Here is a 15,103-nt window from a genome sequence, read left to right as displayed (position 1 = left end):
CCTCGGTGCAGTTCCACTCACCGCCGGCAGAGGGCGCTGTGGCGCGAGCTCGGGGACCACGCGGCACTGGAGGCCGGGCTGAATGGTGACGATGGGCTGCAGCAGTGTTATAAATAAAATATGTAATTCATGCTATTATGTATAAAACTGGAATGTAATCAGACCCTACAGAGACCGAGTTTCAAAATCCCTACACCAGCCTGGTTGAGAGGAAAAATTTCACAACACTAGAAGTATTTCTTTCACAATAAGTGAGGATTCCACCTAGGTGGGATTGGATCTTATCACAACTGCCCAGGAACCAGAGATGGCCCATCCATCACCAGAAATAGCCCACTCATCACCCGGGATGGACAATTCATCAGACCCAGGAAAGGCTTTGTGCGGCCCAACTCCGGGACAAGAAAACTTCATGAATACGAGAAGAATAGAATTAACTCGGACTCTGCCCAAAAACTGTATAAGAAGGGACCAGCCAAAGCAGCATTCGTGAACTTGGCAGGTCTGATGCGATAGAGATCAGATCTATGCGTGTTCACCCAGCTCCGACCCCGGGCTCGGAGCTGCTTTTCTCGATCGTGGCTTTTGAAACCGATATTTCGGTCGCATAATAAATTTTTATAAATTTTGATTGAGCAATTTTGTTTATATTAGTTTGGTGACCCCGACGTGATACGATTTGGGGTACCCCTTTTTCGGTCAGGAGGCGCCCCGCTAATTTTTCTAGCGGCCTGGCTGGACAGGGGATCCCGCGGACCAATCGTATCAACGAACCTAATTTAAAGTAGCATCTCGATCGAGAAAAGGAAATAAAACAAGCTCTCAGGGAACTCGGGGGGGACCCAGGGTGGGATCCCCGGAGCCGCGGCAGGGTAATTCACTCATAAAAATCTACGTGCACGAAGAATCCACGCAGGAAAACGGACCGTAAGTATTGCGTGGTTGAGTGAGGGCGACCGAGCGTGTGTGTGAGACGTGATATTGTCACAAAGCGAGTGTGGGCCCCACGATCGCAGTTCCTCTCTCCCGCGAGGGAAGAGGTCGGTCACGGGGGAAGCCAAAGAAAAACCTAATTCTTTTCCACACGTCAAGCCCGAATAAATCGAGAAATTCGGGGGATCGGTCGCAGGATGGCTAGGGGGAAGGGTACGTCCTTTCTCGAGTTCAAGGACTGGTAAGCCCCCCAGTCTCGGACTTATTTAGTCCAGGTAAAAGTCAGAACTTCGAGAGCAGTTACCGGAGGAAAACCCCCAGACCGGTCCTCTGCGAGGGCTACTATAGCGGTAACAGATTAAATACAAATTCGAAACGGTACCGAATTCAGGAACTTAGAGGACTCTGCGCAAAGTCCAGGTAAGAAGTAATTTTTTTTTTTCTCTTTAAGATGGAACAGAAAAAGAGTAAAATCCCAAGAAAACCCCAAGAAAAATCAGGGGGTGGGAAGGAACAAGGGATACCTGAAATCCCGAGACATAGTCCCTAAGCTGGATACTAGAACATTGGGGGGACTGTCCCGAAGCATTGCCCCCCCCAGCCCCGAGCCCAGGCTCCTGTTGCGCCGCCGCTCCCGGAGCCCGAGGTCCCGCCTGTCCCGGCTCTCAGGCACCGCCCGCGGCTCCACCGCTTGTCCCAGCGGCTGCAGCTCCGCCGGTGGCCCCGGTGTTCCCGCCGCCCCCTCCAGCCCCTGCGGGTCCGGCGGCAGCCCAGCATCCCTTTATGGCCTCCCGCCCGTGCCCCGGCCCCGGTGGTGGCCCCGGTCCCGGCTCCGGCCCCGGTCCCGATGTCCGCGGCCGTTCCACCGGCCCCTGCCCCAGCTGCGTTTGCTGACACAGCTCCATTGAACCCGGCTGCAGCCCCGCACAGGGTTCAGCAGCAGCACGGAGTCCTGCTGCTGTGGCTGCTGTGGACCCGTGCAGAAGGTCCACGCCGGGCTCTGGTGTCCATCAGAGGAGCCTGTCCCCTTGCCAGTTCCAGCGGCACTTTCCGCTTATCCCCCCCCTCTCCTAGAAGAATCAGCCCCGGAGAGGATTCCCACCTCCTACCCCCCCCCCCCTCCCTCGCCTGCACCGCTCCCCTGGCAACGAACGCTTCTGCCGTTTCTCTTAAAGGAGAAGCAAACACCAAAGTTTGAGCAGATCTCAAATATTTAGCACACAAGAAGAAAAAGGGGTTGATTCATGGGAGAAGGATGAAAGATGAGAAAATCTTTCAGGACGTCTAGTACTGTCAGAGGCTTCTCAATTTTAAGATCCAGGAAGCCCTTGATAAAATTAAAAGTCGGACCCTTAAAGCAAGAACTTAATTTTTTTGTAGACTCGGGAGCTGAACAAACCACCGTTCAGTGACTGCCGAGTGGATGTACAAGAAGCAAAGATACCCCGACGGTGGTCGGAGAAAAAGAGGATTCCTTTAAGGTCCCGGTTATTAAAAATGTAGAGTTCGAATCTGAAACCAGGACATGCCTAGGGAATGTTTTGTTGATTGAAGAGGCGAACTACAATTTGTTAGGAAGAGATTTGATGGTGGCTTTGGAGGTAAGCTTGATTTTTCAGGAGGCACAGGGTTAAACAATATCCTCTTCCTATAGAAGGGAGAAAGGGACTAAAGCAAGTAATAGCTGGGGTGCTGTTCCCCACGGTCCCCCTAATCTGTGCACTTTGCTGGGTGGCACCCCCTCTCAGATACCTGGTATAGTGTGGTAGACTTGAGAGGTGCCTTTTGGACTTGTACTCTGGCAGAGGAGAGCTGGGATTGTTTCACTTTTCGGTGGGGGAATCTGGGAACCTGCTGGGGGCAGCGGCTCGGGTGAGCCTCCTTGCCTCAGGGGTTTGTGGACTCACCGAGCTTGTTTGGTCGGGCTCTTGAGCAATTGCTCAGCTGGTTTTGTTCGGAGAGCCAGGCTGCTTCAGTGCGTGAATAGCTTGCTGGTGGCTGGACCAGCAGAAAGGGATGTGAAAAAAAAGCCACTATAAGGCTGTTAAATTTCTTAGGAGACAAGGGGTTAAAAGTCTCCAAATCAAAACCCCAGTTCACTGAACCCGAGGTAGAATACCTGGGACATTGGCTAAGGGAAGAAAAAAAAAAAAAAAAAAAAAAGGGGGAATTATTTTTACAGACTCCAAGTATGCATTTGGTGTGATATACTTTTGGGAAAATTTGGGAAGAAAGAGGGCTAATTAACACCAGAGGGAGAGGATTAATCCATGGGGAAATAATAAAACAGATCCTGGAAGCTGTCAGGGAGCCAGAGGCGATTTCAATAGTGCATACAGGAATGCAGTTCCAGACCCGAGGAGCTGATAAAGAGGCGAAGACGAAACATTATTAAAGGTAAGTACCCCAGAGGTCGAGCAAGGAGAACCCAGAGAATAGCCCCCACGACCCTCCAAAAAGGAGATTGAAGACTACCTAAAAATAGGAGCCAAACAAGAAAAAGGTAAGTGGAGGTAACCGGATGGGAGGGAGCTGCTGTCAAAGGAATACAGTAGAGAAATTCTAAAAAGACTGCACCAGCAAACTCATTGGGGGGCAAGGGCCCTAGCAGATCAATTTTTAAAATTTTTCGGATGTAAGGGTATCTATGAATTAGCAAAGCAAGAGGTACAGGGGTGCATAATATGCCAGAGAATAAACCTGGGCTAACTCCCGGCAGGCAGTACTTTTGAAAGGATCCAAATAGATTTTACTGAGCTTCCTAAAGTCGGAAGATAAAAAAATTTGTTGGTATTAGTTGATAAACTAACCCACTGGGTGGAGGCTTTCCCTACCTCAAGGGCAACAGCCCAGACAGTCTCAAAGATATTATTAGAAGAAATTATACCCCGATATGGTATAATAGACTACATAGATTCGGATCAAGGAACACATTTCACCTCAAAAATTATTAAGCAATTGGCTGAAGCTCTGAGAATTCAATGGGAGTATCACACTCCTTAGCACCCTCAGAGTTCAGATCAAGTTGAAAAAAAAAAAAAAACCAGACACTAAAAGCTCAATTATCTAAATTAATGCTGGAAACAAAAATGACATGGGTAAAATGTCTCCCCTTAGCCTTGTTAAATATCAGAACTATGCTGCACTCAGAGACAAGGCTGTCACCTTTCAGAATGTTACACGGGATGCGAGTAGGACATCCCGGGATAGAGAATGGACAAATACAACCATAGCTATTAGAAATTAACAGGAATCTACAGAGATTGAGAAGGCATGGACTGACGCAGCGGTTCAGACAGCAGAGAGAGGCTGGACGCACGCTTCTCAGTGAAGAAAACAGGACTTCAAGAAGAGACGCCTGAGTGGAGGATCACTTCTGCCCCAGAGGACTTAAAGATAAAAAAAAAAAACTGCGCCGGCCCGGCAAATGACTGGGAGAGCCCAGATAAGTTGTATCGTAATTGCTTGTACATGTTACCCGTTTGTCTGTTTTGAGTGCGAATATTGTCATGAGGTTTGGGTCACTCATTGCCAAAGGGGCTATAGACTCAGAGACTTGTGTTCAAAGTGTTTAGAAGAAGAACAAAACTTGACTAGCCATGTTTTACAGCTTGCTACAAATTTGAGTATAATATAATTGGATTCTTTAAAGTAGTATCACCTATACAAAAACGAAGTAAGGAGAAAATTGGACTCTTTGGCACAGATTCTGACTGTCGAGTGTCACAGGTTTTAAATAAAGTACCCTGTGGGACTGACGCAGTTAAACTCTCTAGGTGGGGCGTGTACAAAAGGCAGTATGCAGCTCGATCTGGCCACAGGATCCCAGGACAATATTCCTGCTGCTGAGAAGATCCTTCACCTCGCCGCTGGTAGCAACCCAGTGGGCGTAGGCACAGGCAGAGGGATGCATCTGTGGAGATTCCTGATGGTTCTGAGCCTAGCCATATGCCAGACAGCTAACCTACAGCCGGATAGCTGGTCCTACACTGAGGGGGAAAACCTCACCGAGAGGTGTAAGCTGTGTCTGCCAAGCCTCTTAAAGGAACAGGGTACATATCAAGTCCCAGAGGTCTGTGAAATCAGAAAGAAAGGCAAGACCTGTCATATAAACGGCACTCGATTCCAAATACGTAAAACAAATGGGGTAATTTTGTGCTACCCCCAAGTTGCAAGCTTTAAGCATGGGCAGTCAAGGGCACCTCCTATTAAAAGTAGACACCACCTTAATAGATATAAAAGAGAAGCCACACAAAAACCTATTCCAACTTGCAACCAATGTAATCAGACTGTTGGGATAGGAGGAAAAATGAAACCCATTTTTGTGGCCTACTTTCAGGTTAACAATCTGTGCTATGATACCTCTACATTAAACATGTGTATTATAAATGGAAAAACCTACTAGGTGGGGCAAAATTTAAAATATCAAGGTAAACTAACCCTGAGCAATGAACCTGTTATACTAGACCACCTTGAAGAAAATGATGACAGGGCATGCTTGCAATATGCTAACATCTTTTGCTTTTCTAAGAACAGAGATGGCATGGACCCAGAAAGCACTATGAAACAGGTAGCATTAGAGCTCAAGAGACAAGAATCAGAAATAAGAAAAAAGAGAATAGAACAAGAGAGACTATTGGCATTAAGCAAACAATACGACCTACTAGAAAAGCTGTATAATAATTGGGAATGGCCAACCCCTAACACTAACTTGTTCATAGACTTAATGCAAGAAATCGCTACTGAGTTAGGTTTATCCAACTGTTGGATATATGGGGGGCTGAAATCAGCAAAAAAATGGCCTTGGAAGGGTGAAGGCTTAGCTCCAGAACAACTTCTAAAAAGAGATAGAAATCAGTTCTCAATGACTACACAGAGGCCTGAAGGTTAGATTCTAGACCAATGAGTAATAGGAATAATTTGCATCAGCAGGGAAAAAAGTGAATATACTGAGGTTGTGAGATACACCCCATGTATATCCACCCTAGCAATATATATATATATTCAAATAACAAAAGTAAAATCTGGCAACCAGAACCCCCTGCAAGATATTGGAGTCAAAAATAAAAAAAGAAAAGCAAATTGTGATTGGAATAGTCGAGTCAACCTTTTGCTGGTACAAGCAATCTGGAGCTAACCCTTACCAATCCTTAGAAGACTTAAAAGAATATTGGAGAGACCATCAGGGACCTCGCAGCTGTAATCAAAAAGGTGGCACATGTTCCAGTCCAAAAATGGAATTCCATCTTACAAGCATCTTGGTGAAAACAATTATTTGATGGTACATGGTGGAAGAAAGCAGCATTTTTCATACTTTGTTCAGCAGCCGGGGTGACATTCATACCCTGCATGATACCATGTTTTATTAGATTAGTACACTCAGTAGTACAAGGTATGCAAATAGCTGTGATGCCCATGGACCTGAGACTAGCTGCCGAGGTTCTGATAAAGTTTGAAAAGCAGATAAAGGAGAAAAAGCTAGAGTTACAAGTAAAACTGAATAGCTATGACTAAAAAGAATTCTTTTGTTTCAATATTCATACCTTTATATTTGTAGTAAATATTTGATTATAGTATTTCTATTTTTTTGTAGTAACAAAAAGTAGCACGAATTAATGTTTCCATATAAAAAGGGGGGGGGGGAATTGTTATAAATAAAATATGTAATTCATGCTATTATGTAGAAAACTGGAATGTAATCAGACCCTACAAAGACCGAGTTTCAAAATCCCTGCACCAGCCTGGTTGAGAGGAAAAATTTCACAACACTAGAAGTATTTCTTTCACAATAAGTGAGGATTCCACCTAGGTGGGATTGGATCTTATCACAACTGCCCAGGAACCAGAGATGGCCCATCCATCACCAGAAATAGCCCACTCATCACCCGGGATGGACAATTCATCAGACCCAGGAAAGGCTTTGTGCGGCCCAACTCCGGGACAAGAAAACTTCATGAATACGAGAAGAATAGAATTAATTCGGACTCTGCCCAAAAACTGTATAAGAAGGGACCAGCCAAAGCAGCAGTCGTGAACTTGGCAGGTCTGATGCGATAGAGATCAGATCTATGCGTGATCACCCAGCTCCGACCCCGGGCTCGGAGCTGCTTTTCTCGATCGTGGCTTTTGAAACCGGTATTTCGGTCGCATAATAAATGTCATTTCTTTATTAATTTTGATTGAGCAATTTTGTTTATATTAGCAGGAACCTTGGAGCAGCAGCTGGAGCGGCAGGGCAGGCTCGCCCAGGGCAGCAAGCAAGAGGTGGCAGAAACTTTGCAGTTGTAGCTGGAACCGCGGGGTGTCCCGGCAGGGCAGGGGTGCAGAGCTACAGTGTAGGGGAAAACCAGGAGCAGTGGCAGAAAAACGGTGGGGGCTGGGCAGCATTAGCCCGGCTCTTGAACACGGCAGAGAGAGACCGCCTGGGAGGGGAAAGAGGCTCAGGGATCCTGGGCTTTCCCCTGAGGCACCCTAGCAGATGTTGAAGGGTCCTTTGTTTGGTGAGGTAGGATGTTAATAAGGCCCCAGTGCAACAGCCACTCTTACAGCAGAGCTCCACTCATGGTAGAAGACAGCAGAATAGAGAACCATGCAGTGGTGGTGAATTCTTCCAAGGAGGAGCTAGCAACTGCCTCAGCCCCTTTTTTCCCAGCCCAATTCTCGAGGTATCTCTGCCCCTGTGAGAGAAACCCTCAGATAAGGAGTGCAGGAGGCCGAATGCCCTCCTCCCCTGAGCTTGGCAACTTCTTTTGTCTTTCTTAAGTATCCGGGCGTTATTGTCCCCTAGCAACACAAAGCGGAGAAAATTCCCTGAGAGAAAGAAAGAAAAGTAAGAACCCTAAACCGCAACATACAGTTATACATTCACCTCAGAATGGTGTCATTAAAACATTTATACTGACATTTCTGGCAGTACTTAAGTTCATTTCTGAGAAAAGAGCTTTACACTTTTGTTATGCCATTTTATTTTGTATTGGTTTACTTGATCGTTCATCTCTTGTTGTAAATAGTTTAAGACTAACCCGAACTTTGATTTTTTTTTTTTTCCCTCAGTCTCCTTTCTCTGTGATGGCACTTGACACTGTCCCGCAAAGGAAGAGTCCTTCCTGCCTCAGGCAGTGCAGGCCTACCCTTTGTAAAGGAACCGATATTACTTTAGATTCCCATATATCTATTATCTATATATAAAATGTATATGCATGATTTTTTAAATAGATGTTGTTTTCCTTAACCAATACTTGTTATAGTATCTGTAGTTCCAGGCCTGCCCTTTCCCTCTCTTCCTCTCCTTTTCTTCCCCTTCTGTAATTTCTGTCTATGTTCACATTTTTCCTGCTACATTCAGTTCTCTTTAAGCTTGTCTCAAATTCAGCTCTCACCAGATACAGGCTTTCCTAAGTCATTGACCACACTCTTTATACACTGACCCTGTAGATTCACACCCTGTTACCTACCCCAGGCTGTTTTCAAACGTGGTTTGTGTTCTAATAGTACCAGAACTTTACTGAACCAGACCACATTGCAGACCCCTTGCTATAAGGATGAGATCTTTAATGGCTACAAGAGAAAATTAAAGAGGTGGTAGAAGAAAGAAATGTAAATTCACCTGATTTTGCCTCTCCTAAGAGAAAATTAAGCAAAGGCCATCATGCAATCAACTTACTGGGTAAAAAGAAGGCAGATGCAGTGCAGAAATTTAAGGTGATGATTTAAGAAAAGGAAAATTGAGGATTTTTAAGAAGAACTTTGTAAGTAAAAAGAGATAGGAATCAGGAAAAGAAAGCAAGAAATAGAATTTTACATCAGTCTTAGAAAATTTACTATCTTTTCCAGGCCTTTAGTTCCAGAGCGGAATCCTACCACCCTGCCAAAAAGCGCGAAGAACACTGTTCCATGGAATCCCTCTTGCAGATGGCACCAGGTCACTTTTATACCGTGGTCCTCTAATCGTTTCTTGTACAGCAGTCCATCATCTCTAAGCACATCAAATTCACAGGTCAAAATGAAAGTCTCGGGGAGCCGAGCAATAACACTGTCTTCAGCCAACAGTGGTGAAAAAACAGGGTCAAACATGGACTTGACCACTTCACAGATTTGTTTTGAGGGTGGATATATTGGACTTGGTTTGAAACCTCTTGTTTTAAACTCCAGAGGAATGTAGTCAGGACTCACCCATTTCTGATATTTCAGTCTCTGATCTTCTGAAACATGACAACCTTTAAATAATTCTTCGAGGCACAAGTCTTCATTAACATACTTCAAGCCAAGAACAAGGGTTCGTTCCTTTAGCAAAATGGGGACTTTCTCGTTCTGCTGATAAGAAGGCAAATTGAAGTCCATACACTGGAGAAAAGGATATATTAGGATTTGTGCTCTCAGCTTTGGGAGATCTCTTCTGTTCACCAGTGCTTGGGCAACAGCAGCAGTGAGTGTCCCTCCACTGCTGTCTCCACAGACGACAATGCGGGAAGGGTCAACTCCATGGTCTTGTGCAGTCCTCAGAAAGTGGATGGTAGCAGTGAGACAGTCCTCAAACTGGGCTGGGAATGGGTGCTCAGGAGCTAAACGATACCTAAATAGGAGTGAAAGTATTTTAGCACAGTCATTTCTAGTGAATGGGCCCAGTGGAATCTTGTAGTTCATTTATTTCTCTCAAAAGACAGGAAAATACTCTGAGATTATAATTGCAGTAACATAATTGATCCAAATTAGTGCTTTTGATGTATTATTTGCTACTGTTAATGTTTGGGAGAGTCAGTATGCTGTTCTTCCTTCGCAAAATACTTCTTTACATATCTTGTAAGTGACTGAAAGCACCTGAGAGTTGGTTTAGAATTAGCTGGCAAGGCAGGTGTGACAATCAGTTATCACTAATTCCAGTTAGAAAATGAAGTGAACATTTAACAACAAATTGTTAGAGAATATCAGCATAGAAAATTGATAATGAAAATCTGAAAGGTTTTCAGTGTTCTGGAAGCTGAATTCTTTAAGCAGAATCAATGAGTTACTGGTTCTTCAAGTATTTTACGATGTAAATAGCAGTTAGTGCAATTGTAATCAACTCCTTAGACACCAACTCTTTTCCTGAACTTTTTGTTTCTTTTAAAAAAGCATTACAACTCATCAGAGAAATATTTTTAATGGTCATCTGAGGCTGACTGCAAGTTAGATGTGGATTTCCTGCCTCCACTTCTTCATGGAAATGCATCATGCCTCCAAGTATAACTTACTGAAGAATTTAAGACAATAGAGTCAAGTGTATAGATTTTGAGGGTGGATATGTCACACTTGGTTTGTAACCTCTTGTTTTAAACTCATGAGGTTCTTATATTTTTCAGAACTTCCAAAATGAGTATTTGGGGGTGTGGGCAACTGTGCTTTCAAGAGAAACAGTTACACTTCAGGCTTTCAGCCTAAGGGGGTTTGAATATGGCTCTAGAAAACAAAAACATCCTCACGTCTTAGTGGTAGCTACAAATTATAAAATTACTGTAATGGATTTCATTTGGAAATAAGCAATTGGAGATTAGTTGACTATTTCCTCCCAAGATGAATTACTGCTGGCAAAAGGCACGGGACCATTAAATATAGGTACTTTACAAGGAGCTTGGCTGCAGTAAAGGCTTGCAAACCCAGGGTCAGAGTGTCTGGGCTGGCTCCACTTACCCAACACACACCACCACTGAATTGGTCTTCCTGCAGAAATAGCGGCATGTTCTTTCATAGGCCCCTGTAAAACAAAATAGTTCAATGGAATTATAACTTGCTTTAAAAATAAATTGAATGAAAATACTCTGAAATTCTTATCTCTGTTGCATGGCTAATGCAATATGTATAGCATGTGGCATGGGCTGATCTGGGCATTGCTCACCATTTCCTTACACCTGTAAGAATCTTCCAGCCTGTAGGAAACCCAGAATTTAAACCAATGCATGGTTTTGGTCCCCTCCTTGAAAAGTTATAGCCTAAAAGTTATAGCACCACTGCTGCCACTTCTGAAGTGGTTTTGAAGGGGAGAAGTTGTTTACAAAAAACAACAAAAAATCTGCTAAATCCAGTACAAGAATTTTTCTTGTGCATGAGGCATCATCTGACCTCTTTCCAATTCAAATTCCAAAATGTGTTTTGTCGTTGTTTTTCCATTGTAAAGACACACAGCACAATACACATATACAAGCTTGTACACACGTGTGAACAAAAATTGGGTGCTTTAAATAAGAAATAAAATGCTAATGAGATTTTCAACTTTCCTCATAAGCATAAGGAGGAAGGAAGAAAACAGGTATTAAAAATGATCAGAGAATATTCTAGATACATAGCCTATGTAAAGACAATTTAACATGATGCATACTGCATGTAAATAAATTGATTCTGCTGTCCTGAAATTATTTTTTTTTTATTTGTAATGCTTAATCTACTAACTCTTCTCATAATTTAAGATATATTGTATCAGGTCAGAAACTCTGTGGTGTGTGTTTGTGGAGTCTCCCTCACTGGGAATATTCCGGAGCTCTCTGGACACAATCCTGTGCCCTGTGCTCTGGGATGGCCCTGCTGGAGCAGGGAGGTGGGACCAGATGACCTGCTGTGGTCCCTTCCAGCCTGACCCTTTCTGGATGCTGTGTGTAGCTATAGCTCGTATTGTTTATATTACTTACGGATACTTCCCAACCAGCCAACTCCTCCATGGAAATAAAGGATTCCCCGTCTTTGGCTATTGTTTGATGTTTTTGGCTGGTAAATTCTCACTTTAACCCTTTCAAACCTTAAGTCTTTGATAAGAAGACGTTTATCTTTAAATGGTGGTATTGTCTCCATTATAATCCTGAGGAGATGGACCTCTGAGATGATACCTACTTTGTCCAAAAATGTTGCCTGGTGATAAAAGAAACCACAAATTAGTGCAAATTTCTATCTAATCTGGAGATTGATAATGAAAAAAATTTAAAACTCCATGGCCAATTCAGTAGGAAAACAATCAAACTCCTAATAGTAGATAAAAGGTATCAAATACTTCACCTGGTCAGTTGTTTCAGTGCCTGAACAAAATAAGGAGAGAGTACTTACAGTATTTTAAACTTCAGCTTTGGATGAAGAAATGTATCCAATACTTTTGTTTCCCAAACTCACACTGCTTTTAAACTTGCAGAAAAAAAAATCCATAGCATCTACCACAGCTGTCCTCCTGACCAAGAATAGCTTTGAACCCTGGCTTGATCTTCTCACAGCTCACTGATTCTTACTTAAACACTTGGGCTAAGGTTCTTATGTCACTCTGTGCTTGTCTACTCCATCACATCCACATGACTTTAAGCTGTTTCACTTGTAGCCTAGTCTAGTCTATTCCTGCTCAAGGTGAAAAACATGAGGCAGTATCACTGTATTTCCACTATATTGGATTCAATTTTGCACTACTTCCGCAGCAGACTTCTCTAATGAGTAATGTAATTTGTTGTGCTGCCATTATTCATGGATATGCATTTCAAGGAGAATTGTACATACAAAGGATCTTAAAAACCTGCCCTTGTGGCTTTCACCTCATATTTCACAGACCTCATGTAGCTCAGCAACATGGTCCTGTTAAATTTGGTGTAGGTATCCTATTTTAGGCCATCTGAAGAGCTGATCCCATACACAGGAAGGATTGTCTTGTGGCAAAGTTTTAGTCTCATACCAATTCTTTCTACAGAACTCCTGGTCTGTGTCAGTGGGAAAATAGCTTTACTTCTTTATTCTTCAGTTTCTCTCTGGTACTTTCTTTCCTCACACTAATACTTTTGTAACAGTAAAGGTTAAGCCTGCATTTAGCTATATTTGTATGGAATATGAAGATCATCTTTGTCTTGAAATTACTAAAAGGAGTCCTAGGAGACCTTACCAAACACCGTGTTTGGTCTTGCCTTTTATCCCAGCTGAAGACTGGAAATACTAGTAAATTTTAATTTTCCATGCAGTTTTGACATCATGGATATCAGCCCTTGAAAGGATTTGGCGTAAGTAATTTGCCTAACGGCCACAGCAAGAGTTGCTACATGACTTACACTCTACTTGCATTTAAACTTTGGTTTAACCCTCCATTAATGTCCTTTTCTCTCTGCTCCTTTCAGGCGGTGTGGAACTGTGCTTGTGCTTGGCCTCTCACTGGCCAGCAGAAAGGATACAAAATTGTATGATCAGAAGTAAAAACTACGTAGATCACCAGTAAATTTCTAAATTCTGCAGTTTCACTTTTAACAAATGAATTACACAAAGATAAAACTTTGATGGATAAAGAGTAATCACAGTGTTTAGAAAATGTGGATGTTTATACACTGTATAATACTTGTAAGAAAACTAACTTTGACTTCAATTACTATCCTATTTTATTGGTTTGCTATCAAAGCAGTGTTGAGGCCTGGGTGTGGCACCAGAGAGTGGTGAGTCACCTTCTTGGGAGCTCACTGACTTCAAAGAAAACTTATTAAGCAATGGGTCAGGAAAAGAAAGGAAGAATTAACAACACTAGAACATAGAATTGAAGTGAAATGTAATGCACAACCCAGAGAGACTGAACAGTTTTTTTTCACAAGTTAAACAACTAAAAGAAGCTTGGTTTAGGTATCAGAGAAGGGTTTTTAAAATGACAGGGGCAGCAGTTAATTCAGGACAGGATGATTGATGAAACAGAAAGCCAAGTGCGTGTCATGTTTTAGTTTTGAAAAGAAACAAGGATGAAAAGGGAGGAACGATCAAAAATGTGCCAAAAACAATGACGCAGAAAGTCGCTTTAGGTATTATGTGTACTGTCTCAAATAAGAAAGTTGTTTAGGTAAATTGAAAGGCAAATGAGGATGAATGTGGCAGCTCTCTTCAGATCACTCAGGAGGAGAGTGACAGGTTGTAGGAGAGAGCTGAGATCACAGACATCATTTAGCTGCTCACTCTGTAAGCAAGCACAGTGTTATACGGAGTAGAAATTCCACATACACAGGGCAAGTTACCTTCTAAGCATTCCAGCACTGCCTTGAGGCAACACGAATGAAAAGCTAAAACACAGGCTGTCAGAAAAAACTGGGAATTGCACAGTATGCCCGATTTTATTTTTCAAAAATACTGCCTTTGGTGCTGGATAGCAAACAGGGGAGTCTGTTATACCCAGCCCAGCTGAAGGAATCTGCTTACATCACCTAATCAGTCCAGTTGCATATTTGCAATTTATTTAAACATTGATTCTAATAAACATCACTCTAACAGAAACAGAATTAAAAACTCAAGCCTTTAATTAAGTTTTACTTACCAGACCAAGCCCAAAATTAATGCAGTAATGAAGAGCATAAAGCTTTTGACGCTCACTGATTCCATGAGGAATTTCTGCTTTGGGGTGTTCGTAATAGAAAGCAATTGCCACAATGCCAGTCAAAACAGTGAGAAAAATGGCCAGGAGAAGTTCCATCTTGCTGTGCTGGTAGGAACCCGAGAAGGAACCAGCTGTGGTCTCCTCCCCCTTTTTCAGACTTCAGGATTTCTAAGGTAAAGGCACAGGATTAGCTGTTCCCGTCATACGTAGCTCATAATCCAGCTTTTAAAAATGCTAATAGGAAGATGAGAACATGTGGTAACCCCACCATACAATTAGACAATAACAACTAATTGCGGGAGAGGCTTGCATAAGTGGTTTTCACATTTCCAGGGAGCAAGGCCGTGCCCATCGCAGCAGAACCGTGACTTGATGGATCATTGTAGTGTCAGCTTATGAGAAGAAAAAAACTTGTTCTGTCTCTCCCTGGTTTTGATTACAGGCAAGTCTTTATTATTTGTGAGTTCCTGCGCAGCATTTCTTGGTAATCATGTTCTGAGCAACTCAAGATTCTTGCTTTATTCTGACTCCATGCTTTACTTTTTCAGACTTTTATTGAAATCAAGGCTCAGTGTCACAAGCACGTTTCATCACCTGTGATGGCAGATTTTAGATGCTGCTGTGCCATTGCACCTCTGGGTCCAGTGGAGCCAGAGGCAGCTGGCGTGAGAGGTGCTCTTGTCTCATCCTCCTCAGTGGCTCTCTCTTTTCCTGCACCAGCTGCTGTATTTGGTCGGGTTTTCCTTGGTTTTTTATCTGCCTCTTGGTTGTACCTGGCAGTGCTGCAGTCTCTATCCTCCCAGGAAGATATTATGTACAGATGTCATTCCGGGT

At 43.1% G+C, this 15,103-nt stretch overlaps 1 protein-coding gene and 1 long non-coding RNA gene across 2 annotated transcripts; one reads left to right on the top strand and one right to left on the bottom strand.

Annotated features, from left to right (window-relative positions):
- The first annotated feature begins 831 nt into the window (after nt 1–831).
- LOC120411114 lies at nt 832–5,725 on the top strand. The gene is made up of 2 exons (XR_005603539.1): nt 832–1,353; nt 2,314–5,725. It is a non-coding gene; the product is annotated as an uncharacterized LOC120411114 (long non-coding RNA).
- Nucleotides 5,726–7,928: 2,203 nt separating this feature from the next.
- On the bottom strand, nt 7,929–14,504 carry LOC104693253 (arylacetamide deacetylase-like 4). The gene is made up of 4 exons (XM_010405798.3): nt 14,210–14,504; nt 11,592–11,808; nt 10,600–10,663; nt 7,929–9,505 (listed from the first exon to the last, which is right to left on the bottom strand). Exons 1-4 carry the CDS (start codon nt 14,363–14,365, stop codon nt 8,731–8,733), a joined length of 1,212 nt encoding a protein of 403 aa, XP_010404100.1. The 5' UTR covers nt 14,366–14,504; the 3' UTR covers nt 7,929–8,730.
- Nucleotides 14,505–15,103: the final 599 nt, after the last annotated feature.

The sequence above is a fragment of the Corvus cornix genome, chromosome 21 (genome assembly GCF_000738735.6).
Source record: "Corvus cornix cornix isolate S_Up_H32 chromosome 21, ASM73873v5, whole genome shotgun sequence".
NCBI lineage: Eukaryota > Metazoa > Chordata > Aves > Passeriformes > Corvidae > Corvus > Corvus cornix.
This window is presented reverse-complemented; position numbering and strand designations above follow the sequence as displayed.

Bases quoted from the DNA above. Each gene is read 5' to 3' on its own strand.
- LOC104693253 (XM_010405798.3), bottom strand. From the start codon at position 14,365: ATGGAACTTCTCCTGGCCATTTTTCTCACTGTTTTGACTGGCATTGTG. The intron at 10,664-11,591 runs GTAAGTAATATA...TTTGTTTTACAG, and splicing joins TGGCTGGTTGGGAAGTATCC to GGGCCTATGAAAGAACATGC. The intron at 9,506-10,599 runs GTAAGTGGAGCC...ACTCCTATTTAG, and splicing joins TCAGTGGTGGTGTGTGTTGG to GTATCGTTTAGCTCCTGAGC.